At 37.8% G+C, this 26,524-nt stretch overlaps 5 protein-coding genes, 1 non-coding gene and 1 pseudogene across 11 annotated transcripts; 3 read left to right on the forward strand and 4 right to left on the reverse strand.

Annotated features, from left to right (window-relative positions):
• Window positions 1–2,385: 2,385 nt before the first annotated feature.
• On the forward strand, window positions 2,386–7,280 carry LOC137744785 (uncharacterized). Of its 4 annotated transcripts, none has more exons than XM_068484582.2 (4): window positions 2,386–2,628; window positions 2,778–4,481; window positions 4,895–5,925; window positions 6,744–7,280. In XM_068484582.2, exons 2-4 carry the CDS (start codon window positions 2,997–2,999, stop codon window positions 6,868–6,870), a joined length of 2,643 nt encoding a protein of 880 aa, XP_068340683.2. In that variant the 5' UTR covers window positions 2,386–2,628; window positions 2,778–2,996; the 3' UTR covers window positions 6,871–7,280. The 4 variants fall into 4 exon arrangements, with proteins under 4 accessions (XP_068340683.2, XP_068340684.2, XP_088537517.1 ...); XM_068484583.2 differs by having other exon boundaries at window positions 2,412–2,628; window positions 6,747–7,280; XM_088681391.1 differs by having other exon boundaries at window positions 2,412–4,481.
• Window positions 7,281–8,089: 809 nt separating this feature from the next.
• TRNAY-GUA (transfer RNA tyrosine (anticodon GUA)) lies at window positions 8,090–8,183 on the reverse strand. Its single transcript has 2 exons — window positions 8,147–8,183; window positions 8,090–8,125 (listed from the first exon to the last, which is right to left on the reverse strand). It is a non-coding gene; the product is annotated as a tRNA-Tyr (tRNA).
• Window positions 8,184–8,469: 286 nt separating this feature from the next.
• LOC148692217 (uncharacterized) lies at window positions 8,470–8,916 on the forward strand. The gene has a single exon (XM_088681041.1). It carries the CDS (start codon window positions 8,612–8,614, stop codon window positions 8,888–8,890), a length of 279 nt encoding a protein of 92 aa, XP_088537167.1. The 5' UTR covers window positions 8,470–8,611; the 3' UTR covers window positions 8,891–8,916.
• Window positions 8,917–9,012: 96 nt separating this feature from the next.
• LOC137744744 (CBL-interacting protein kinase 2) lies at window positions 9,013–11,768 on the reverse strand. Its single transcript, XM_068484537.2, has 2 exons — window positions 11,532–11,768; window positions 9,013–11,002 (listed from the first exon to the last, which is right to left on the reverse strand). Exon 2 carries the CDS (start codon window positions 10,620–10,622, stop codon window positions 9,159–9,161), a length of 1,464 nt encoding a protein of 487 aa, XP_068340638.2. The 5' UTR covers window positions 10,623–11,002; window positions 11,532–11,768; the 3' UTR covers window positions 9,013–9,158.
• A 2,527-nt stretch (window positions 11,769–14,295) lies between these two features.
• Window positions 14,296–18,054, reverse strand: LOC137744762 (uncharacterized). 2 transcript variants are annotated; one of them, XM_068484556.2, is made up of 6 exons: window positions 17,915–18,054; window positions 16,933–17,028; window positions 16,580–16,773; window positions 16,078–16,275; window positions 15,086–15,145; window positions 14,296–14,652 (listed from the first exon to the last, which is right to left on the reverse strand). In XM_068484556.2, the coding sequence occupies exons 2-6, from the start codon at window positions 17,021–17,023 to the stop codon at window positions 14,503–14,505; spliced, it is 693 nt and encodes a 230-aa protein (XP_068340657.2). In that variant the 5' UTR covers window positions 17,024–17,028; window positions 17,915–18,054; the 3' UTR covers window positions 14,296–14,502. The 2 variants fall into 2 exon arrangements, with proteins under 2 accessions (XP_068340657.2, XP_068340658.2); XM_068484557.2 differs by having other exon boundaries at window positions 17,838–17,973.
• An 855-nt stretch (window positions 18,055–18,909) lies between these two features.
• On the reverse strand, window positions 18,910–22,063 carry LOC137745701 (WEB family protein At2g38370-like). 2 transcript variants are annotated; one of them, XM_068485697.2, is made up of 2 exons: window positions 21,519–22,063; window positions 18,910–20,638 (listed from the first exon to the last, which is right to left on the reverse strand). In XM_068485697.2, the coding sequence occupies exons 1-2, from the start codon at window positions 21,699–21,701 to the stop codon at window positions 19,127–19,129; spliced, it is 1,695 nt and encodes a 564-aa protein (XP_068341798.2). In that variant the 5' UTR covers window positions 21,702–22,063; the 3' UTR covers window positions 18,910–19,126. The 2 variants fall into 2 exon arrangements, with proteins under 2 accessions (XP_068341798.2, XP_068341799.2); XM_068485698.2 differs by having other exon boundaries at window positions 18,910–20,635; window positions 21,519–21,851.
• A 418-nt stretch (window positions 22,064–22,481) lies between these two features.
• Window positions 22,482–24,111, forward strand: LOC148692218 (uncharacterized; annotated as a pseudogene).
• The last annotated feature ends 2,413 nt before the right edge of the window (window positions 24,112–26,524 follow it).

Raw genomic sequence — 26,524 nt, forward strand, 5'->3', positions numbered from 1 at the left:
AATAGTATTAGGATTGACTTTTTAATGTAAAAATGTGATTTTTCGTTAAAGTGAACAGTACTGTGAACTTTTCGTTAAAATTCCCTATAAATTACTGTGTAAAGAACATGTTTGCAAAAAAAAAAAAAAAAAAAAAATTTATGAGATGGCATTGAATTGGTGAAAGCATTATGAGTTGTTTATCTATTTGCTACAATTTATTGATTAAATAACCTTATTTTTAATTAAATTTTTACAAAAATAAATTTTATATAATAGTTTATAATATTAATAGTTCTGATCATAAGCATAATGTTTATGAAACCATAAAATATTTTGCAGAGGAACTTCTACAAATCTTTGAGGAGCCAAAACTTTATTCTTGAGGATATTCTTGAATAATTTGACTTCGATGAGGAAATATTAATATTTCGAGTTCAACATTTATTCTAACAAACTATAATTTGTTTTTGTGTTTGGTGGGCCAATGGCTACGAAGATACTAGATTATTTGTTAATATAAAATCAATTTGAACTAACGTCGACCAATTCTTTTTTATTTTGCGTTGCTAGTTTCAAACCATGGCAAGATACTTTCAGACTATTTTGGCCCGCATAGGCAGCTTCTAAAATATAAATTTGTAGTAAAGATAAAAAACATAGCGGATTTGTCATTCAAATTTGGATAGTACGAGAGAGAAGATTCGAACTTGGAATGTCTTTTCAGTTTGGGAAGAAGAGTGGCACGTGACCAACAACCAACTAATGAACTAGTTCATGTATTTATTTCATGTTTTCTTGAGTTGGGTTTATGACAATAATGAAATATAAGTACTTGCAAGATTTGGTTAACTATTTATTTCATGTTTTCTTGAGTTGGGTGTGTGACAATAATACAATATAAGTATTTGCAAGATTTGGTTAATTAGCTATATATCTTCTCTTGGGTTTGCACTAATTTAGGAGAAGCAAACGAATATGGAAGAATAAAACTACATACAAGTACTTCTTGTTAGAAATTAATAAAATTCAAGATTACGCTCTCCTTCTCTATTATATTTATTCCACAATGACCATTCGCTCGCTCACCTTTTTTCTGTACAATGTGTCATTAAAACTCAAATAACAACCATATGAAGGGATCACGCGGCTAGCAACAATCTTTCTATTGACACTTAGGAAACAATTGAACGACTGCGTGAGCTTCAGTTCTATCACAAAAAGGGAAGAAACCAAATTAAAGAAAATTTGAATTATAAAAAATTAATATAAATGTATAGTGGTCTTTTATATGTGTCATCTAATAATCAACTATGATAAAAAAAAAATAAAAAATAAAAACTTGTAGCTCAAGTGATTTTTTTTCACTTTCTATTTTTTATTATTTGAGATGAAAGTTTAAATGATTAAAAGTAAATACTTTTACACAAGAAATTTTGTACTCAATTGTATGTATCCATAATTTCACCCTCCCTAGCAACTATTTATTTGATAAAAATTATTAGAGAAAATTGGAGTAATAGTCTCTAAATGGAGTTTTGATTTCTGAACTTAAAATCCATGAGTATTGGTTCTTGAACTTATTATAATGCAGAACAATTATCTTTTCTGCTAACTTTGTTAGAATTTTTATCCAAAATAAAGGGTTTAAAATGACAAAAAATAGATAGAAGTTCCAACAAAGTTAGCCCAAAAGATCATTACTCCATATCATTACAAGTTCAAAGAGAAATACTTACAATTTATTTTTATTTCAAAAACCAAAGCTCCAATTAAACTGAAACTACGGAATTATTCCTATTATCTCGACTTACTATGCATGGAAAGAATAAGGGACCCCAAGATTCTCTACTTACCAATTACCCTAAACTTACATCATAATATCTGCCCCACGATTTTCTATCATCTTTCACATACTCTTTTTGCTTTATCCTCAAAACCTGCCACGAGCTTCAAATTCTAGTCAAAATCTGACCTCCTTGAAGCACAAGAAAAGACCCTCTCCACTTTGACAAATTTCAAGCTAAATTTTTACCCTTAAACGTAGTTAGTAATTAATTAATTTGGCATGCAAAAGACATTTCAAATGCTAATCACGCCTTCCCTAAAAGCACCCATCAATGACTGCAATAATATTTCCCTGATTAAATTTACTTATTTACTTAAACAATTAATCAATTCTGACCCCCAAATTAAACCCACATCTAATATAATTTTTGTCAAAAAAAAACCCACTTTTTAACAATAAGATTTGGGGTTAAGCACTAATCACCTGTTAACATGTAGAAATTTCGTATTAATAACACCTTACAAGCTACAACCCTCCATTCGCGTTTACCAAACCGACCATTCAAAGACCGGTTGACTTCGAACCCGGTCCGACCGGGCGGTCCAGTGCTTGGTCATATAATTTATTTTCTTTACATTGTCTCATTTTCTTCTCCATGTCTCTTATCTTTTTCTGCTTTCTTTCCATCATCGCAGTTTCTCAACTTCGGTGCTGTTTCGCAACGAAGGCGATAAAACGAGCTCAACGGCCGGTGCGACCCGAATCCGAGTCCTAAACCCTTTTCAAAGCGGCGGCGGCGGCTCCAATTAGCCTTCCGAAACTTGGGCCCTCATTCCGATTACGGCATGCACTTCGAATCTGTAAGTTTCCGAACCGCTGAACCCATTTGATTGATGTGCAGCTCAGAATCTTGAAAACCCTAAATTTGATTGAATTTTCGAGCTTTGTTGGGTGCTGCTCAAACATTAATGGTGAATTGTCCTTTTCCATGCTTTTCTGTATCTTGAAGGGTTCGAGATTTTAGTTGCTTCTAGGGTTCTTGGCGACGTTGGAGAAATTTGTTGTCTTGGTTTTTTATTTGAGCGGGAAATTAGGGTTAGGGTTTGCTATTCGGAGCATTGTTGCTTGGGGAAGTTTGCTGTCTGAAAATCTAAGCTGTCTGAAAATCTAAGGGTTTTTAATTTGTCGAAATTCGAGACGGGGAAAGATAGGCGTATGCTAGAGGATAATGTGTATACTTTGTGTGATTCAGAAGTGGTCTCGCCGGGTTGCTACAATGCTTCCTTGGTTAGTTATTCCATTAATAGGACTGTGGGGTCTCTCTCAGCTTCTACCACCAGCTTTCCGATTTGAGATAACTTCGCCTAGACTCGCTTGTGTTGTTGTGCTCTTGGTTACTCTCTTCTGGTATGAGGTTTTGATGCCTCAGCTTTCAGCTTGGCGCGTGCGGAGGAATGCAATGCTTAGAGAGAGGAAAAGGTTTGAGGCAATAGAGTTGCAAAAGCTGAGGAAAACAGCAACAAGGCGGTGTCGAAACTGCTCGACACCATATAGGGATCAGAATCCTGGTGGTGGTCGGTTTATGTGTTCGTATTGTGGGCATTTATCAAAGAGACCGGTTTTGGACTTACCTGAGGTACCCGGGATGGGACTTTCGAAGTCTGGGATCATCAAAGATTTAGTTGGAAAGGGTGGAAAGATATTGAATGGAAAGGCGTGGTCTGAAAATGGGTGGATGCAAGGTCAAGATTGGTCGGAGAATGGAAATTGGGTCAATGGTTCTGTTGGAGGAAAGTCTAGTTATTGGAGAAAGGATGGGAGCAGTGTTTTTGGAGGGGATGAGAGTTGTTTGGCAGAGAAGTCATATTCAGGTGTTGTTAATTTTGCTTGCAAGCTACTAACCTTTTTTTTCTTGAGTGTTAGATGGCTTTGGAGAAAGCTTTTTAGTAGTAGTACATCAGATGATGCATCTGACGGAGATCGTAAAGGATTGGCCAAGAGGGGCGAGAATGGGGCCAACTTGAATGAAAGTAGAGGAGAAAAGGCCCGCAGAAAAGCTGAAGAGAAGAGACTGGCTAAGATAGAGAAGGAGCTTTTGGAGGAGGAAGAAAGAAAGCAGAGGGAGGAAGTTGCAAGGTTGGTGGAGGAACGCAGGAGACTTAGGGATGAGAAAAAGGAAGCTGAGCATGGGAAATCATCACCACCTGTGAGGGAAAAAGATACTAAGAAGGAAGCAGAAAAGAAACGACAGGAAAGAAGGAAAGAGAAAGACAAGGGTTCTAGCAAGAGCAACTCTGATGCAGAAGAGCTGGAAAAGAGAGCAGGTAAGGAAAGTGAACGAAAGCGGGACCTTGACAAGAAGAGTGACATTGACCGCCGGGAACATCTGAAATCAGGGGCAGATTTTCTTAAGGGACAAAGCACAGAGATGGGGCATAATATTAAAAATGCATCTGCAAACAATTTTATTCAGGGAAATGCTGGATCTAGGTACCTGGACCGCATGAGGGGTACGATTTTTAATTCTTCAAAGGCATTTGGTGGAGGTAGTTTCTTTGTAAAGGATGCTAATGCTACAATGACAAAAGAAACCAAATCTAGCAGTTCTGTAGATCATGTCCATAGTTATGCCCAGAAGAAAGACTTATGTCCACCTGAGCGTGTAGCTGCGAGACCTTTTATTAATGGAGATGATAAGAGTGTCCACCGCCCTGTAAGTTTCTTGCTTTATACCTCATTGTTAATATGTGCTTTCATATAACTTTAAATGTGTATCAGTAGCCTGCCTAACTTCTAAGGGAGAATTTATACACTAATAATTTTCATGGGAATTATAGATACCTGTGATCCAGTTGAGTTTGTTCATTATGCCGTTTATCTATTAGGTTGTCTTTGACTTTCTGAGCATTTAAAAATGTGATTGTATCAAGTTCAACAGTTCTGTAACTTAAGTAGATTCAGGCTCAACATTTTCTGGATCCTTCTTGGAACTTCAACCCAAAAATCTACAAAGTGAAACACTAATTTCAACTCCTGTCGCCTCATAAATGATAATAATATTAGGCGTATTATAACAACATTTAGATGCATACAATAAGTGTTACAATGTGATCCATTTCAATGCAGGTTCACTCAGAACCACAGTCAGGGACTGCACCTAAAAAATCATGGCAGCAGTTGTTTACTCGTTCATCGCCAGTGCCTTCATCATCAAGTGTAAATGTAATAAGTAGACCAAATGCAAAGTCTCAGACAAAAGTTCAAAGTCCTCAGTTATCTGGCCAGTCGTCGTCAATCCAATCATTCGATAATCCAATCAACTTTGGGCTGCCATCACCATTCGCTTTATCTACTACCTATCCAAAAGGATCTACTAGCAGCAGTTTAGGTTTTTCACCTGCAATTGATCCCATATTTCCTCGCATTGGGGAAGGACATCATGAACTTATAACTGAGGAGCCAGAGCTTTTTGAAGACCCATGTTACGTCCCTGATCCAGTATCCTTGCTTGGGCCAGTTTCTGAGTCACTTGATAATTTTCAATTAAACATGGGATTGGAGAGGCCTCGCACATTGAAGAATGGACCTGCTTCATCTGAAATGAACAAGCCATCTCCAATTGAGTCACCAATGTCGCGAGAAAAGTTTAATAATTCTAGTCGCTTCCCAAGTACTCCAAAGGCCCATGATATGCATGCTTACCCCTTGGATGATGCAAGTGCAAATGATAAGGGAACATGGCAAATGTGGAACAGTTGCCCTCTTGGTCAGGAAGGTCTAGGTTTTGCAGGTGGCTCTCCAAACTGGTTTCTACCTCCAGAACTGAACAGATCAAACAAGGATGATCTTTTGCACCCGTCATCAGTATCACTGTTTACTACAGAAGATCAGGTTGTTTCTGGCTCTCAATCTCCTAAGAATCAGAGAATTTTCCTTGGAAATGGCCAGAATGGCGGAACCTTTAGCCCTGTTACTGGTTCCGGTGATCATGATCCTTGGTTGCAGAAAGCCTTTTTTCCTCCATTGTCAACAGCTGAAAACCATTTTCATCTGAGACCTCCAGATGAAACTTCGAAGAATGAACTGATTTTTGGGAGGCCCATCAGAGCTACTGGGAACCATCCATTTGAGCTGCCTCAAGCGAATGGTTGGTCCGAGTAAGTGCATCACACCTCATCCTCTGTATTTCTAATTTAGTTTCTAAAACTTGCTTTTTATGTCCTTCATAGAGCTTTTATAGATTAATTATGGTGGGATTACTGTTCTGTAATAGTGGTGTGTAAAGGTTAGGGATATTTGTTCTTGCCTGAAGCGAAGAATGTCAACTAGAAACAATAATGAATCACGAAGGGAAAGTTAAAATGTTTACACTTTTTAATTCTTTCCCGTTCTTGCAATGTAATCCATTCAGTACAACACTAGGGTGGACGTTTGAATCAATAATGAATCAGGAAGGGCAAGTGGAAACGTCTACGCTTATTTTTTTCAGTTCTTGCAATGTAATCCTGTATAGCACTAGGGTGGACGTTGGAGTTCTAATGTGCTGAGACAGGGTTTGGATGTGCACAGTATAAAGCTTGATGTTTTAGTTATATTGTTGTGGGAGTAATTTCTTCATTGAATGGCTTGTCTGTTTTGGTGCCTCTATTTGCCAAACCTTGTCATTGGATGAAGTTGACCATGTACCATGTCATGGACGGAAGTTGGTAAGAGTTTTCATTGATGCCATAGGCACAACCCCAAAGCTGGAACTCAATTAAAGTTGTCACTGAATAATAGCTAGTATAAGTTTGTTTTGAATGGTTGGACAACGAGTAGATTTATGCAGCTTTTAACCAAGTCATGGAGTCCTTTCTTGGTTTGCTATTCTGTCGTGCTATTTATTTCAGTGTTAAATAGAATTCGTTGTTTGAGAATGCCTTCCAGTTGATAATGGTGATCTAATTTTTGTTCTGATTTGGTTTTTGTTTTCCAGCAGAAAGGAATGGGATGAATGCGCTGTGACGGGAGCAGGGGACGGTGTTGGAAAGCCATATGTGTTGAGGCCTCCTGTCAGGGGTCTGTATCCCACCCCGAATCCGAATGTACAGCCGCTTTGGTGAATTGAATTGAAAACAGAAAATGAGAAACAGTCTGCCTCCTGTACTAGTGGTCAAATAGCCTGTTTTGGCGGATAGTTTAGAAAATACTGGACGCATTGTATCTTCCTGCTCTTCTTTATAAGGGAGGTTGATGTTTGCTTAACATTAGCTTGGATAGGAATACCGCGTGACGTGCATGCTTCTTCCTGCTCAGGTATCAGCTAGCTATGTCGCTCTTCTGATTCTCTTTTGTTTCGTTTTTTTATCTCCCGGCGAAGGGGCGGGTGTTTCTTCTACTGAGAATTCTGCTGCATTTGCCCTCACTCTCTCTTTGCTTGAACCATGATATGAATGTTGGATGTCTTGTAACACACTAACTAGCAAGAGGAACCAAGGAGTCCCTTCATTCCTATATATAGTTGTTTTCCGCCTGTTCCTGGTCGTTTTTAAGGGGTTTTGACAACTGAGTTGTTCAACACCTGCTTCCCTGTTCAATAAGCGGTTTAGAGAATCGAACAAACGACACTCATCTAACCTAACCATGGTTAATGCGGTGGTAGGATTGTTTATTTTGGTGGATTTTGCTCCTATAGGGGTTCAGTTATGAATAGTAATAGACGTGTTAGTTACCATTGGCAATGATTATTAATTTTTTTTAACGTATGATTCAATTACTTAATAATTATTTAATAGATGAGATGAATTAAGAATAGGTTGCTATAGTTGGCGGTGTCCAAATTTTATTTCAACAAAAAACAAAAGGGATTTTTTATTTTATTTTAAATACATTCGTCAAATTTTAATGGATTATTATTATTTTTTTTCAAAATTTTCTGGTTTTCTTATCATTTTTTACTTTACATAAAAAAAAAAATGTTGGATTGAAGTTACCATTTGATCAGAAGGCTAGAAAAGTGTCATGTGGCAAAAGACCATTGCACTCCAGCTTTTGACTGGCCTCATGAGACATGTTCACATGACTAACGTCATCCTGCGATGCATAAAAGGTCATTCCTCTCAAAGATCATCAAGGTTAAAAGAAAACAAACACTATTGAATTCTTATTTTGATGAATCAATATTTTAGTTACACCAGTGTATGGAGAAGAAGATCGAACTTGAATTCAATAGGGTACCGCACAATCCTGAGTAACTAGTTTAGATAGTGTTAGAACAAGACAGGTGTCTTGACTAAAATTAGAAAAAGATATGCTTCAAAAATAAAAATACAAAAAGGGAACTCCGACCTACCGGATTCGAACCAGTGACCTAAGGATGCCTGACAGGCTTTTTACCCACTACAGTCCTCCGCTCTACCAACTGAGCTAAGGTCGGTTGTTGAAGTTGTATCAACAGTTTTTCCTATTATACGTTGTAGCATCCCATTAGTAAAAAATACAAAAAAAAAAAAAAAAAAAAAAAGAAGAGTAAGGCGGCATTTGCCACCTTTTAGGTTGTTTTTTACACATTCTACGCGTCAAATATTTGGTCAAAAAAAAAATAAAATAAATATAAACAGTCACTCGGTAATCCCAAAACCTCCACTGATCCAAAATTTCGACATCCACTTTGCATTCTAAGTCCAAATCTGAGTTGTAATAGGAGAAGCATAGATTGCCTATTTAAGCAGCTACAGCCACAGCCAGAGCCACAATCACATCTCTCTCAAATAGTTGCTCTTATTTCTTAACTTCTAAATCCAACGTTAACAAAGATACAAGGAAAGAATTTAAGAAAGCACGAAAGAAGAAGGAAAGGAAAGAATGTGTCCGCTGAGGCTCATACTCATCTTCTTGTCCGCCGTGCTCGCCGGATTCTTGGCTTTGAGGAACCTCGACAACTTGTTCCAAGATTCTACTACTTGTGCTGACCATCACCAGGAACTGCTCAGTTCGCTTAAAGATCAATCGGCATCCCCTTCCTTGTCTTCCAAGGTTTCATCTGCTGCCGGAAAGGGTTTTTGGACGTTCGTTGACATGGCAAGCGGACACTACCTTTGGAGGACTTTGGTTTCATCATCTTCTTCTTCTTCCACAGCTTGATTAGTGTTTTCTTGTTGCAGCTCTTATTCATTGATTTTTTCTTTTTTTTTTTTTTTTTTTTTTTTTAAATTCGCTTGTAATATATTTACACGTTGTAGGAAAATTCTTGCATTCGCAAAAGGTTTAAGAAAAATTCAAATTCTTGCATTCATTATACTTTGCAATCGCTACAATGATTAATGTTTCTCAATAATGGACAAACAAAGTTCATACTATGACATACTACAAACGAATCCGCTACCCTTTTTTTCTTCGATTGTTATGAATCCTAGGGTGCGACTGCGTGCACTGGGATTGCCAGAGAAGGCTGTTGCTCTTGCTGCCCTAGTTGTGGCGGCTCTTGTTCTTGTTGCTGCGGCAGCTGCTGCCTGAGTTCTGGTGGCTCTTCTTGTTGTTGCTGCTGCTGCTGCTGCTCCTCTCCTTGCCAAGTCCAAACAATGTCCTTGAGAGCTGGTCTGAAATCTTTCTTCATGGCCTTGTGATACTCCAGTGTATCTCCACTAGACTTCTTCACTTCTACCAGATGAAAAGACGGGGTGATTTCAAATATCTCGGTTTCAATGCCCAGCACCCCCTTCCTGCCTTCTGTGGACCCTTCCATTTTCAACAACCCTCCATCCCGCTTCTTTATTTTCAGTTTCAGACGCTTGGCAATGTCCTCCAGCTTAGAGATGATGGTGGAGGCCGTTTTGTTGGACGTAAACCGCACTTCCTTTTTCTGATCTGTCTGCTCAAACAATCCAGACAAGTCAAATCCTGCTGAGTAGGAGATGATATCGAAAGCATTCAAGTTAGATGGCTTTGATAATTCTTGCTTTGACTCCACAGAAGAATTGCTATCTTCATTAGCTCCAAAAATTGCATCAACATCCAGAGGGGCTGGCTCTTTCATTGGTACCTCAGCAATTACAGGTTTCTGGACGAGTCCCTTCCGGCACCAAGAACTCTGCATAATTTTGGCAATGGATATCCGAGTATTTGGATTCGGGTCCATGATCTTCGACTGCAACCTGCGTACTTCCGGAGAAAACCAGTTCGGGAATTTGAATTCACCCTTACCAATCTTCCTATACATCTCCATCAGATTTGAATCGTGAAATGGGAGATAGCCAGCCAATAGAACATACAACACCACCCCACATGACCAAATGTCAGCTTTGGCGCCATCATAGCCTTTCCGGTTTATTACTTCTGGAGCAACGTATGCAGGGGTTCCACAGGTTGTATGAAGCAGACCATCTTGGCGCTTAGATTCACCAAGGGCACTCAATCCAAAATCTGAAACCTTTAGATTCTCATTCTCATCCAACAGTAGGTTTTCTGGTTTCAAATCTCGATGGCAGACTCCTCGACTATGGCAGTAATCAACAGCACTGATGAGCTGCTGAAAATATTTCCTAGCCACATCCTCTTTTAGCTTGCCTTTGGAAACCTTGTTGAAGAGCTCACCACCTTTGACATACTCCATGACAAAGTAAATCTTGGTTTTGCTGGCCATTACCTCATAAAGCTCCACAACATTCGGGTGTCTAATCAGTCGCATGACAGAAATTTCTCGCTTAATCTGATCTATCATTCCGACCTTCAAGACCCTCTCTTTATCAATTATCTTAATCGCAACATTCATGCCGGTTTTAAGGTTCCTCGCATGGTGAACCTTGGCAAAGGTTCCTTGCCCTAATAATCGCCCCAATTCAAACCGCTGCATCAACACGCTCCCTTTGTTTTCCATTTCCAGCTACTATTCTTGTACACTGCAGAAGCTACTTCTACCTGATAGCGTAATATATAATACAGAAGCTATATTCTCAAGAATATAAAAGTTCAACCATCTTCATAGACATCATGTTTTGACAAGATGTGCCCGCCTATATTTCTCACTGAAGTGGGCACTTGAGCATAGAATCTGAACTCGTTGCGAGTTTTATCAATCTCATCATTGATACGCAAGGGCAGCCCAAACAGAACTACAACCTCATCAATAAGAGATGGAGAGTTCTCGAACTTGACACACATCTTTCAGCATTCCCTGGCTTCCGTCTTTGATAACCAAGAGAAAACTGAGGAAGATGACTTGCTCAAACTCAACCGGACGCGAAACCAGATTCTCACCTGAGAAAAACAACGGAAACATAAGATCTTTGACCCTTCCATGCTTAAATTCGGTGCATAATTTGCAACTAAGTTCGAAAAAATGCGTAGTTTTCACAGTGAATTACAACAACCCTGTCAAAGCTTTAGTATTTGACAACATTTTGTCAATTTCTCTCTTTCATATTTGAAAGCTGTGAACGTCACCAAGTATTTCAACAATTTATAAATAATTTGCAGGTTTTTATTAATTTGCAACAAGAAATAATCACAATTCAGCAACATAATCATCTCTTAAACTCGATATATTCAACTAAGACTCATCCAAAAAGAACCAGGAAGAAAAACCCATTTCCCAGCTTCATATTTCCAAGATTTCAGCATATCAAGAAGGGAAAATAAAATAAAAAACTCAAATTTTCTCGGAAACCAAACAGTAAACAGATTCAAAACAAAAACCCTCAACCTAAAAAGAAACAAAATTGAAAAATTCACACTCAACAGAAACAAGAAAGAAAACCAGAATCGAATAAAAAGATTCGAACTTTACCTGGAAATTAAAGCAGAAATTCTTCCCCAGTTGAAAGAATGAAGAGAATTTGAAGAGAATGAAATGCTTGGTGGTTGGCTTTTAGATTTAAAGCAAGAAAAAAAAGGGTGGAGTGCTGTGCCTAACGCTCCAACGGCAACCAATAATTTTCCAAATCGTTTGTTTTCACTCGTTTTTTTTTTTTTGTCTTCTTGTTTCCCTGAGATTACAGCACTGCCCCTCACTGTTCCGGGACATAATTACAAAATGCCACCTTTTTCTTATTTATATAACATTATTTCCATAAACTTTGATAAAATATCTGTAAAATTTAGATAAATATCTGTTTTGTTTTGCTAACTACATACGTTTCTGTTAAACGGAAAAGCATTAAGCGCTAATCATGTCTCTGAACTTTTGTGTCTGCCATTACACTAGTCAACTTATCTTAATTGGAGGCTTTAGCATGAATCTTCGTCATTGCTTCACAAGTAGAACGACTGTAACACGATAGATATTAGTATTTCAGAAACCCTTTGTCATTCACAATTTTATGTTAATTTTCGTGCTAAAATTATAAATATTATGCCAAAAAAATAAGTGTGGAGCCAAAAAGAATCTCAAAAAAATCCAAAAAACGATATTTGAACTTATTCCTTAAATAAGAATACCCTCATTAAATAGGCAAGGTCCACAAATATTCCCACGCAGTTCAACATCCCTGGAGGTTCGAGCATACTACAATTACATTAAGCTCTCATGCTCGTGGCATGAAAAAGTCAATGACATTAAAGATATGATTAATTACAAAATCTTATTTTTAATACATTTCGGATTAAAAATCAGCCCAAACAAGTAAGTAATCATTATCACAATCAATCAAGGATACCTACCTCATCATCTCAAGATATTATCTCCTAATTAATATTTTTGGGATTTTTTTTCATCATCCATCTTACGAATAACTCACATTGACCAATCAGAACCCACCACGTGTAGGCAAAACCCTACCATGGCCGACCACCTCTCCTCTCTATGAATGCCCCATCTCCACTAGTTCTTGGAAAGTTGAAGGCTACATTTACAAACCCTTTTCAGGGATACAGACTTGTGGCTTTGGTCCTTGATCAAAAATGTTATTTGTTTTGTAGTATAAATTCGTCAAGACTGAACATGGTAAATTTTTGCTACCACAATGAGGTAGCGGAGAGTTCATGTAGAGCCCCACTTTGAGAGAGTCTCTTTTGTATTTCTTTTACGATGTACAACCACTTTATTTTGTCTTCGAAACATAGACGCTTTTAGCTGTCAAGAAAACACGTCAAAAAACGCATTTTTCAAAAAATTGAAAATATTCTTCTTAATACGAGAAGCACTCCAAATGAGAAACTCAATTTGATTCCATAAGCCTTAATCACGACAAAATTAAAACAAGATTTAAGCGACAAAAATCAAAGTAAAATAAGAGATTTTGGGGTGCAAATGCAATGCACAGTTGCACACAATTTGGGTAGGTCGGGGGCGGGGCCATGTGAAGCTTCATGGTTCGAACGTCATTTGCAGGTGTCGCCCAGCAACCAATCAGCACACGACAACCCGAAAGTCAGTGGGAGTTTTTGTTGTTAATTTGTTATTCTCTTTTTTGTCGGAATTAATGAATTAGTTTCCAGTTTTTGGTATTTAGCAGAGGTTTGGCCTTCCTCAGGTCACGTGCCAAGTCCACCCACTTACAGGTTTCAACTGCGACGGCTGCCAACCTTACACGTTCCGCTCAGCGATTGCCTGTCACAAACCCACGCGTCCGGTTGCCCATCCTCGGGCCCCACCGTCTCCGGTGTTGGAGTTGGCCGCGCGCTGGTCCATACAAAATCAATGCATGTCCCTTCAATAAACAAAAACCATGAATAACCAAGCATTTCAAACCACAGGGATAGGAAATTGCGACAATTCAGTGAATCGTGCCAACGTCAGCTTTCTATGAAGTCATGGCTACGATGAGAGTGAAATTTCCAACCATCATTCGGGTTCAAAAATAATGGATAATCTTAATTTGTCACGAATTGTCCTTATGTTTTTTTTCTAAAAAAAATCCCATAAGAATAAGTAAGAGGAGGAGGAGAAGTTGAGGGAAATTACGAATTCATTTTCTTTTTTAATGAGCTCGTTTAATTTTGACTTTTCGATTGAATAAATTAAATCAATATTAATCGACATGAATGAATAGTGTGTGTGTATAGGGAGAAAAAGAAATCGTTTTCCTAAGCTGAAACGAGCCAAAATATACAGGGATGGAAATGTAATTGTGCTTAGTCGGTTGGAAGTTAGAATGCTATAATCTAAAGAGAAAATGATTTGACTTCAAAGTCTAACATATGAAACAAATGGTAGGAGAAATCTAGAATTGGGGAAGTTTCATGAAACCAACCGACCAATCCTTTTTAATTTCTTTAGCAACGACCCCATCGTCTCCACCCCGTAGGAACTACGAGATCTATCCATGGACGCCTTCGACATTCAGTGGTCGTAGACAAACCATATAACCCTATTCAATAAGTGGACCGCATCAGTTGTTTGCTTTCAAGTTGGACATTAATAATCGAAGAAGGGCAATTACTCATTCTTAAAACCAGCAATACTCGTAGCACCTACCACCATTGTTGCAGTATCCAAGGCCAATCAAGCATTATCAAGTTGCTAAACTTTCCTTGTTTTGAAATCTAAACGTGATTTAGAACCAACCAAGATAAAGAGATTTGAATTCGTCAAAGATAACGCGGTACAGAAGTTTCAGGATCAAACATTTTCATAAAAGCAGTTGAATTTTATCGCACATATTTTACAATAAATGTTTAGTCGAGTCTCCTGTCACAAATAGAATATAGCACAGGCAGGCACACCTGGGAGTGTTTTTACACAAATGGAAGAAGTGGACACAGGTTATATCTTTGTTGCCACGACGGAATGGATTCATCGGTCCAGTATCTCTTTGTTTCTAAGAGGTGGACAGATTGGATATGTGTTCCGTAATGCTAGCTTTGTTCGAATTACAGGCATGAAGCGCAGTGCATATGTCCGTTGTTTCGAGGAATTGCTCTGCATTGGCAAGAATGAGGGGGCCATACTCGAAAACGAGCCTCTTGCACTGTCAAAAATCCAAGCATATCAGAAGAGAGCTAAAGCAATAAAACTACTTTAAACAAGGAATATCATTTGATCTGAAGCTCAGGTGAGAGAAACGTTCCTATTATTTTCCGATTGTATCAACCTTAACCGGCCAATATAGTTCTCTTATATGGCTATTATTCAAATATGTCGTAAACAAAAATAATATAAAATCCCCCGGAAAGATTTTGAAGGGCCATGATAAGTAAAAGAAGTGATTAATCTGTTAGTGCATGCAGGGATAAAATTCTCATATATGACATAAATTTTCGATTTGATCAGCCGTTCATGAAAATTACTCTTCTATATCCTAATTCAACATTTTGGGGCTCACACATCTTCAAATAACACCAACTTTCTGGAGTAAAACACACAATCTATGGATACCGACTAAAATTCTTAATTTTCCTCACCTTTTTGGTATAGTTCTCCACCGAATTGCATGCCTTCAGAAGTAACTCAATAATCTCCAGCTGACAGAAAACAAAAATTAGAATTCAGTTGTCTAGGTAGCATGAAGCGTCGTTGGATAAAATATTTCTAAACTCAGTGGGACGAAGGATCTCCACAAGAAGTATCGAGCTATAAGTAATAATAAGAATTTCTTGCAGGTAATAAGTATATAACAATCACGAGAAATCTTGGTTGTCTATTTTGCTAATGTTTGAAGTAAAGAGTGCCTAAGTTTTCATTGTTATTTTGCAACATTACTATGTTACTCCTATTTACAAAATGTATTGATATCTCATTTATGTTTGCAGTGAGCAGCATTTCTGAACACGTACGTCCCAAATTGCGACAAATTTTCAACACAATAATTCAAAAGCTTCAACTGTAATCTCTAAGCTTTGTTATTCAACTAGTTCTGTTTGTCTAACAAGTCATATCTGGTCAGTTTCTACCTCTTTTGTATAGTATATAACATCGTTCTACTTTTAGTAAGGCATGGTGCTAAAGTTTCTCCAAGACGTGGAGAGAGCACGAAGCCAATTGCAGAGTGCTCCCAATAAGTAGATAGAAAGAATGGTAGGTTTCTTTGGGACTAGACCCAACCACAGCAGTCTAACATGGGTCATGCATGGTAAATGATTAAGTTCAAATCACATGCAGTAGCTTGTTGAGCTTTTGCAAACAAACTAAATATCAGCAATAAATCAAATGACACATGCATTTACGTTGATGTATGGAGGGCTCCAAGTTTTCTCTTAAGGTTGAGGATCTAATAATATGAACAGGGTTCCATCTTGTAAGTTCAAAAGGATAGTGGTAACCATAATTTATCACAAAACATGTAAAACTGTGGATACGCAAGGTCAAAAAGGTAAAAATAAACTTCTACACATCAAAATCTGATATGTTCAGAATTGTGTCATCTTATTATTGAAAGAGTACTGCAAGTACTAACCTGCGTGTCGGGATCCTTCAACTTAACCAACACTTCTGAAACAGCACGGTGGCATAATCCACAGCTATCCTCTTTGAATTGTGAAGAAAACAAAGCTACTTGCTGACAGAGATTGACCTTCCGACAGAACTCAGAAGGTTGTAGAGAGGTAACCTCTAAGAAGAAGAGAGGAGCATAATAGTCCACCAAAGTGACACACTGTCCCACAAAAAAAATGACAAAACGTTCAGGAAGTTCTTTCCTAAAGTAGAGGAGTTGGGAGAACAAAAATAGTGTTAAACATCCCCAAATGATTTTGGTTTAGGGTTTAGATACAATGCGTCATAGCTCATCATAACTCTACAAAGCTTCTCAGGGCAATATATTTCATAGTGTATTAATACTCAATAAACTTCTTGTAAATTTGTAATAACATGTTCAACTGTCCACGCAGAGCATCTTTCAGTGTACGAGTTTCCAACAAAACTTATGTCAAAATTAGAAAGTTAGAAAAGGTGACTACCTGCTGGTTGAATGAGCGCAACTGATGGCAAGCCTGATGTAGGTATTCAATGATCTCCGCCTGGGTCTTGTTTTCACTAATGTATTCAAGTGCTTGCTCAGCAAACTCCTCACACAATGTGCACACGTTATCATTCCCAACAACTTCTTCAACTTGGAAAGTTTGAGTTTCCAACTGGTGGTCTGACTTTGAAACTGATTCAGAGAGTAAAACTATCAGTTAAAAATTATGTTTGCAGCACAAGAACGCAATTACTTGTCAAGATTGAGGTGAAAATGGGACCCTAGATTTTCAAAGACGATAGGACCAAACATGTTAATATTTCATTATCATTGGGCAGTAAATTTTCTTACCTGAGAGATCAAGGTTTGTCAGTTGTCTAGCATCACAAGCCCAACTAGCTGCCAGCACAAAAAGAAACAAAACCCCAACTCTCACGTCCATGGTGCCTGAAGTTGCAACCATTGGACAACATAAGAAAGCCGCAATGATAAAGGGTTCATAGTAAAAAAAGCAATAACAAACCATAACTGATCATAGTTGTAGTTTCCCAAAAAACAAAGAAAGTGGCGATGATATAGTTATAAAGTTGTAGCAAGAGAGCTTAAGCTGCAAATGCAAATAAGACTCAAGAACATATAATAATTTACTGACTCCATTCTGTTTACATCCCAAATACACTTTGAACCTATTAACCTAATAAAGGCTTGAAACTATTGTCTCGCGTCGCTAGATATTGAATAGCAAAGGCTAATATCAACTAGGGTCAGGGCCCTAACCCTCCATTCGCTACTGACTGGAGCTGTAACACACCTACCTAAGTTTTGATCAAGCCGAATTCACCAAGCCAAGCGTGGCAAGGTAAAATCTTGTTGAAGTCTACAACATGTTCAAAGTTTGATTTTTTCACACATACTCTTCGGATTAGCTAATGATATTTGTGATGATTTTCCCAATTGAAATTATAAAAGCAATATCTATAACATCAATAACCAAAAAACACACAACCTTAATCAGAGACCAAAAGCAATAAAATTTGTCAACGACAGAGAAACAGAAGAACATAATAAGCAAAACCACCCACATAAACTACCAGCATATGCCGAAAACATAGAAAGAAACATAAAAAAAACATATAACAAACAACATAGACAGACAGATATCGAGTCAATCCTAAAAATCTCAGCTTTTGGGGGTTGGTGCTGAGAAAACGTGGGAAACGAAATAAGGAACAAGTTTCAAGTTGTAAAGATCCTACGATGTTCGATGTGGGAAGAACAGAAACGACCGGAATCGAAATCCCGCACAATCGGAGATGGATAGATAGATATTTACCTGCGATTGTGAGGAGAGAGAAAGAAAGAAGTGGAAAACTTGATGCCTAGGAATTTTTCCTTTCTTTCTTTCTTTGTTGGGGGTGCGCGTTTGGGAGATGCGTTGAATTGTCGGCTGTGGTCGTTTGCCTTGCTCCTTTTTTTTATACAACTAGCTACCCAATTGCCCATCTGGGTTGGGCTTGTGTGTGCCAAGCAACATGTGACGTGGACTCCTTCCTACGTGTAACAAGGATGTTGCTTTTTACTTGTAACTGAGAGGCTTTAGGTTTGATTCTCGTTAAAAATAAATTTGAACCACATTATTCCTAACCAATTGTGAGGCTTAACCTACTAATCCATCCCTTAATATAAATAATATCGTTTATTCAAAAAAAAAAAAAACAAAAACTGCTTGGATTTGTTTTGTTTTTTGAGATTTTTTTTCTCTTTGTTCTTGTTTATATGGAAAACACGTACAAGATTAAACACGTAGTATAGAAAACACGTATGAGATTGTTGAGAATGAAACTCACATTGATGGGAGGAGAGACCTTGCATGGTTTATAAGTAAGTTGGGGTACTCCTTAATTATATAGCCAATTGGTTGTATGATGGAACCCCAACTTTCTTCATGGTATCAGAGCAGGTTGTCCCACGTGTGAAGCCAAACAGCCATGTCCCCGTTGTGTTATCCACGTATTACGTTTGAAAATTCGCCACACATGAAGGGGCATGTTGAGAATGAATCCCACGTTAATTGGATGACGAGCTTTACATGGCTTATAAGTAAATTGGACCACTTTCCATATAGCCAATTGATTTTACGGTGAATTGCCAGCCATATGTTTGTATATTGGCACCATTTTTTGAATATAATCCATTCAAAACACAATTGGCTTCATCTCTCGTAGTAAGATTTACTAATCGAGCGATATTGGAAGCAAGGGAATCAAAGACAGGACCTCGGGGGAAGGGTTTAGTTCTTGTGTATCACAAACATATTCGGGAAGAAAATTAAACATCACTCCAGAAGAATTTTAGCATTAGGTAGGTACATTTTCTTCACAACCAACACACAAAGGGTTTACATATATAATAAACAGATGCAATAGTCTGGGAACAACTACAACCTAAACGCAACGAATTCTTAAGCAAGAACAATCAGAGATGGAGGAGAGCGAAAACAGACGCGCACGCACATACAACTAAAGTCAGTTCTTGATAGGCCGAATTACTTCAAGTTTGGAGTTGGCTTCTTCTTTTTCCTGCTTTGCTTTGTCAAGAGTAGCGAGAATCGAGCAAATCCAGACTTCTTTCTCTTAGCAGAACAGTCCTTGAGATTGCTTTCCCGCTCGGACTTCCCAGAAGAGGGTAGATCGCCATTTTGTTTCTGCAGCATTTGTCCCAGCGACACCTTCTGTTTTACAGGGATTTTTCCGGCCACCTCCATTTCAACCTCTTCCGGCAAAAGCAGTTTCCTGCTTAGTATTTGTCCTATCGACAAAGTTGGCTTCAACACGGGCGTTGGCCCGTCACTAACAAGATTCAGACCATTCACATCCCGTAATTTCAAATCTTTCCCGTGATTAGACGGGCATGGATTTTTGAACTTCGTAGAGTTGTGTACAGAAGAACGTCTTCTTTGACCGTGATGGGATCTCCATTTGCGAAGTGCTTCTTCAACTGCTAGTTTCCCCCTATTTGCAGCCTCCACTCTGTTCAGAGCTTCTTCCAGTTCCTTTTTACTGGTTTTGACTTCTTCGGTTGCTTCCTCTACCTTCTTCAAGATTTCCATTTTTGATACATTTGCTTCTCCAACATGAAGCATAGCATCTGTCACCCTATTCTTAGAAAGCTCCTCCGCATCTCGAACTTTGCGGGTTAATGCTGAGTACTCCTCGAATGAAAGAGTTACTTCGTTGCGTTTCTGAAATGAATCTCCAGATGAACTCTTGTGGTATGATAGAGCCTTAATCTCCGCTAGGGTCACTGCTTCTACTGCTCTAGCTGCCTCTTTCATTTTTCTTGCAGCAACCAACCTGATTTCAGCTGTTTTTATCTTAGTTCCTGTCTGTTCAATCTCAGACGTTGCTCGCAAGACCTCTAACTTTGCAGCTTCTGCCATTCGTTTGAACTGCTCGGTCTCAGAACTCAGCCGTTGAAGCTCCTTTGAAATATCTAAAGCAGGACCACCCTTAGTTTCACCATCCTTTGCCAATTGTAGCTTTAGTTTTGTTTGGTTTAGCTCTTCTTCAAGAGACAACACTTTCAAAGAATTTGAAGTAAGCCTCACACGGGTTTTCTCAAGCATGGTTCTTTCTTTTTCCAATTTCTTGTTCAATGATTCAACAGAAGCTCGAATGTCAGCAAGATCGCTAGTAGTCCTTGTAAGGTTCATTTTCGCCTGTTTCAGCTCCATCAAGATTAAACCTGGAGCTGAAGAAGGGCAGGGGCACACACCGCCCCTCGAATCGTAACGACCAAACCCATTCCCATGATTTTCCTTATCCTCTTCATTTACCACAGGAGTCACGTATTCGTTACCTCCATTTGCCTCAAGGGTCACATTCACTTCAGATACTTCATTCTGTAGCTTCTTTTTCAACTCATCGATTGTCTTTTTCGTTTCTTCAAGTTCGATTAGAACATCCAGCGTTTCCCTTTCTTTCAATGTAAGATCCTTCTCCAACTCTAAAGCCTGCTCCTCGAGTTTTGCAGCGTCAACATCTTCAATGTCACGCTGCTAAGAAGAGAAATATGTCACCACATTATAAGGTAGTGTTTAGCAATTTGGTAAGCAATAGAAAACACCAAAAAAATAAAAGTAAACTTGAACTTTAAAACGCTAACTACAGTAAGAAAAAACACATTCATTCTCTTTGGTGCATTTGTAGATAACAATTTATTGAGAATCAGGGTCTTACGATGTCATGGTTCAGTAATTTTATGAAACGGGTACCATCCAGAATGATTCTAACAAGAAATGAATCAAAAGTTGCAACTTATGAATCTACAGTTCGGTGCAACCAACACGGAAGATATGACAAGATGTATCAGGACACAATCCCAACGGAACAAACCAAAACCCTCGAGTCTCCTACTCAGCAACACACACATAAATCACCTTTCCGCTTTTGCAGTAGGCTGACACACATTTCATATATTTCAATTGCTTTGAAATTCAATCGAAAACTTACACGCCCGGTTTCCCCACACTAAAACGATGATCCTATGGGATGCTCATCAGTCATAAAGCCAGAAACTCCCAAAAATGGCAGAAACAGATAACGAATAGCATTTGGCAACACACACAATTCCACAGAAACTGACGTTCATCAAATTCCTTCACAAATTTCAACTACTTTTCAAAGAAAAAGCAATCGGATCATTATAATTTACAATGTCAGCCAACAACCAGCTTCAAACATTAATTAAAGAACACAACAAACATACATTTTAAACTAAAACTTCATCGTCAACCCAAAAACCAAAGCCATAAATCTCAATCCATGTAATCTTTCTCCTTTCAAGAAAAAAACCCTATTCGTATTTCTACATTTCACAGAAGAAAACACCAATCTTTATTTGTTTAGAGAGAGAGAGAGAGAGAGAGAGAGAATTACCAGAGGTTCAGAAGGCTTATTAGCAAGCTGAGAGGGTTTCCAGTAACCGATTCCACCGAATCGACTCACCGCTTCCTTCACAGATTCAAAGGGGGCCGAGGTATCGATCTCCGCCCTCAAAACCCTCTCCTCTTTCCTCACATCCAGACCCGACTCCGACACTCCGATTATTCCGGTCTCCATGTCCAAACCCGACAACCCAAATGAAATCCCAACAAAACGAATACAAAGATTGAAACTTTCTCAGAAACCTAACAACACTTTAGCGAGTAGATTAATGATGCTTGGTTTCTGAGTAGACAGAGTTCAGAGTCTTTCGACAGACACAACCCCAAGCAGCAAGGCTATTAATACAAACGAAAGTATACGTTTGATTTTTTGAAGTTCCAAAAATACCCCTGAATGATGGAGATTTTTACGGGTAAGGAAGGGTTAGAGGAGGGGAAATAGTGCTGGGATTTATGGGGCTTATGGGAATGGGAGGAGATGGGTCGGATGACACGTAGGACAGGAGAGATGGATGGAGTGATGTGCGCATTGATTTTTGAAATTTGGTGGGGGCATCGAGTGTCGTTGGTTTTTTTCAACGGCAACAAAAGCCAATAGTACTACCTAACGGGCTTCTGCCTTCTGGGTAATGATAAAAGTGCGTTAAAGAAAAGCACTTTTGCTTGCACTCTTGGCTTTTGAGATATGCGAATCTACCACAGATATACTCAATTATGTTATCCATGGCCATCAAACGTTCAGAAGAGCAACTTCACCGGGACAATTAGCCCGATAGACTGGCGACTTTACCAACCCAATAGCAAGAGCTGCAAGCTCCAGCCAGAGGGTGATTGGGCAGGAAGGGGGACCTAAGTGAGAGTCCTGGCCCGAATCGGTGACCCGAGAGCCCAAGGGCCAAGTGATGCAACGCTGACGTCAGGATGGCGTCAGCCGCTATTTCATTATTTTTGCGTCATGCGCGTGCACAGCACGTGCGTGTGGAGGCACGTCCCTGACAACATTTCAGGCGCTGGGGTCTACGGTTCAGACTGCAAAAATGTTACTGTTGGTGGCCAGGTGTCACTTTCTCGTCTGTTGGATTTCGACAGTTACTTTTCCTGGACCGTTGAATTTCCAACGGTAAAAAAAAAAAATCAAACCTTCCCCAATATCAGCCGTTGGATTTGAGATCAACGGTCCATGTTATTCGTCTTTATAAATTAAAAAAAAAATTCACATTAAAAAATTCTGAAATATTACCGTTGTGCCACGTGGCATAATCTGGATGGTTGGATTTCAAAAATTTTTTAATCTAACGGCAAAAATTAATTAAGTTAATAAAAAATGTTAAAAATTAATAAAAAAAAATCCTTTTTTTTTTAAATTAAAAAATTAAAAAAAAAATTGATTTTACTTTTCTATAAATACTTTCTCATTATCTTATACCTTACACCACAATTTTATATTTTCTCAAATACTTTCAACCACATTCCAATATTTCTCTCAAAGTTTTAATCCAATTGGTTTCCAACAAAATGACTAATGATGCAGGTACGAATTGGACGCTTATTGAAGATGTTACGTTGTGTTCTAACTAGGTTGAAGTTACTTATGATCTGATTACGGGTAATGAGATGCAGTTGTGAGAAATGTGGAGTCTTATTCATACCAATTATCTTAAGAAAATTGGTGGGAAAATAACCAAAGAATCGATGTCCAGTCGTTGGAGAATACTCAGCCAATCGTTTAGTCTTTGGAGAGATGTCTTGGCACAAGCTAGTGCTAATCTTCGAAGTGGGGAAAATTTAGTGGATCATGTAACAATATATTATTTATTTGTTTGTATTATACCCAAATTTACATTAGCTACTTTGATTATAATTATTTCTTCTCCCACATTATGTAGATACTTCAAGCACAAGCTTGGTATAATGCCAAAACCAAAAACAAATCATTCACCTAGTGGGAATGTTGGAATATTGTCAAAGATTATCCTAAATTCAGAGTTGTGTTTATCGGTCCAGAAATTGTCATGAACAGCACCCCTCTACATTCTATGCTCGTTCATGACTCGCATGTTCATGAAACCAACACAAAAGAAGTGTCGGAAACACCCCCTGAACAATCGTCGGGGTCGACCCATTATCCAATTACGCCTCAAGGTAAGAAGGCTTCAAAGAGAAAATGAAGTGCTTCCAAGAATGATTATGCAAAATATATAGAAGAACTTGCTCGCCAAGGTGAATTGACTTTGGCGCGGGAAATGACTAAATTTGAGGCTGATAAGGCTAGAGAGGAGGCAAAAGCTGCAGCTGTTGAGAGATCATTTCAAGCTAATGAGAAAGAAAGAGAGCTACTTAGGCAAGAAAGGGAAGAGCTTAAAGAAGAAAGAAAGGCTCAATAAGATCGTGACATTATGAATGAGCCAGTAGAAGGGAAGTCACTGAATTCTAAATATTTTTGAAATTCGGAGAAAGCGGACGCGGTGCGAAAGAGGCATGCAAGGGAAGCGAGAGTAAGAGGAGATGGTCCTAGCACCACAAGAGGAGATGATCTTAGCACCACAAATTGGTTAGGTGATGATTTTCCATTCACAAGGGACTAGGGAATTTGTTTTTAATCGGAAACAGAAACTATGAATAATGATAAAGATTTTGATTTTGGTGTGTGATTTCTTAGGATGGATAGTGGGTTATATAGAGGAAAAAGAAAAGATTAGGTTGAAGATAATGCCACGTGGCATGCCGTCATTTGTTAAAAATTTGATCGAAATCTACTCTCAAAGATTGTAAACAGATTGTGACATGTGACGCGACGTGATTGGTTAAAAATCTCATCGAAAATCTATCCTCAACGATTCTGAAAAGGTAACGACACCTGGCATGACGACATTGGATAAATATCTTATCGAAATCTATCACCAAAATTTGTCTTTTCGGATAATGACACGTGACGTAACGAGAATGATTAAAAAGTTTATTCAAAATTACAAATAAAATTATTTTGTATTATTTTATAAAATAAAAATATTAATATTTTATTGCCTATTGTCATGACTATTCAGTTTAGGGGTGGAGATGCAAAAGGCAATTACTATTCATTAAAGACAATTACAACACACTGAATGCTATTCAATAATGAGTTGCCTTAGGGGGCCTTTGCAACGTTGGAGTTGCTCTAAAAACTCCAGACACTTTGCCAAGGAGAAGGATTCTCTTTCCTCTTTTTTTCTCTCTCCTTCCCTCTTCTTCTATTTGAACGGCCACGGTTAAGCCATATCAACGTCTTATATTAATTTTTTATAAAAAGAGAAAGACAAAACAAAGAGTGTGAGATGAGATAATGGAAGAGGATGGAAAAAGGAGGGGAAATAATCCTAGTTCCTTTGCCAAAACTTCTTTTTCTTCCGGAAGTACTATCGTCATAAATATTTGGGAGTTTTAACAAAACACTTCCAGTATTGTTTACTTTTAATGAAAATGACATTTTTACTTTAAAAAGTCACTCATGGTACTATTCACTTACAACACAATTTTGTCATTTTGATTAAAACTCAAAGTTTTTAAGTCATTTTCATTGGTTTTCCTTAAATATTTTTATTAGAAGTGCCTTTATTTTGTTCGACTCATTTGGTTCATGTCTTGAACTAAGGACACTTACACAATTTGGTTCGGTTTTCGATTAGAGTTAGATCTAGTTTGGTCAGCTTGGTTTTCTTCGGGTTTTTTTAATTTTTATTTTTTTCAATCATTTTGGTTCAATGATATAGTATTTTTGTTTTTTATGCTTACCCTACATAAATATACAGTGAAACTTCTATAAAGGTTTTTAGCCAAAATGGTTTCTGAGATTTGTATAACTCCTTATTTTGGTCCCTAAGATTTGAAATCAATAGAATTGGTCCCTGAGTTTGTCCACCATCAATTATTTTGGTCATTCCTTGAAAAATCTCCATTAAATAAGAATAGAATGAACAAAATACCTTAATTTTTATCAAATCATTTTTACCTATTGTTTATTAAATTGAGGGCATATTTGTCATTTTGATCTTTATTTAACATAACTTCGCATGGAATGATCAAAACGATTTATGGTGGACAATTTCAGGGATCACTTCTATTGATTTCAAATCTTATGACCAAAATAATATGTGCAAATCTCAAAGACTATTTTGATTAAAAATCCCTTCTATAAATGAAAACTTTTGGGACTAACAAAAACTATTATTTATAAATGAATGAATAATTTATTAATTTATCAATAAAAGAATATCTATTAATTTAAATATAATTTTATGGTGTCATTCAGTACTACAGTCTGGTGATATTCTTTTCACTTGGAAGTGAGAGGTCTTAGGTTTGAATCTCGTAAATGGCGAATTTAATACCAAATTAGGCTTTCCATTGTATGGCTTAGCCGAACTTCCCTTCTCTTAGTGTAAAAATACCGATGTACTAAAAAAAAACATAATTTTATGGTTTGTTCATTTATTAAAATTATTGTTTTAACAAAGATGCATGTAGCCACTTAATACTATGGTCTAGTGGTATTCCTCTTCACTTGTAAGTGAGAGGTCTTATGTTCGATTCTCGTCAAAGGCGAATTTGAATCACATTATTAATAGTTCATTGTGAGGTTTAGCCCATCCCTTTTCCTTATGTAGATAATATCATTTGTTAAAAAAAAAAAAAATCATGTATCTTATAAAAATAACAAATATACACATATGACTTCAAACCTCAAAGATAATTTAAGAACTTAAAAAGATCAAAATGTTTTCCAAACTTAATGCCCTAGAAAATAAAATATACTTTAGAAGCACATTTTGAGAAAGAGTTCAATTTAGAAAATAGAATTTGTTAAAGTAAAAAGATTACTAAATTCGTGAACGACGCATGACTCGTCAAAGAACATGTGGAACAAGAAAGAATGATTGTGAAGATCCTTGGCACTGGTGTGGTACCGGGCTATGGACTCTTTAACGATCAAGCTAGTAAAGATTTTAGAACTCAAGCAGT

This window comes from Pyrus communis, chromosome 12 (assembly GCF_041283825.1).
Source record: "Pyrus communis isolate YQ-2024b chromosome 12, ASM4128382v1, whole genome shotgun sequence".
NCBI classification, from domain to species: Eukaryota; Viridiplantae; Streptophyta; class Magnoliopsida; order Rosales; family Rosaceae; genus Pyrus; species Pyrus communis.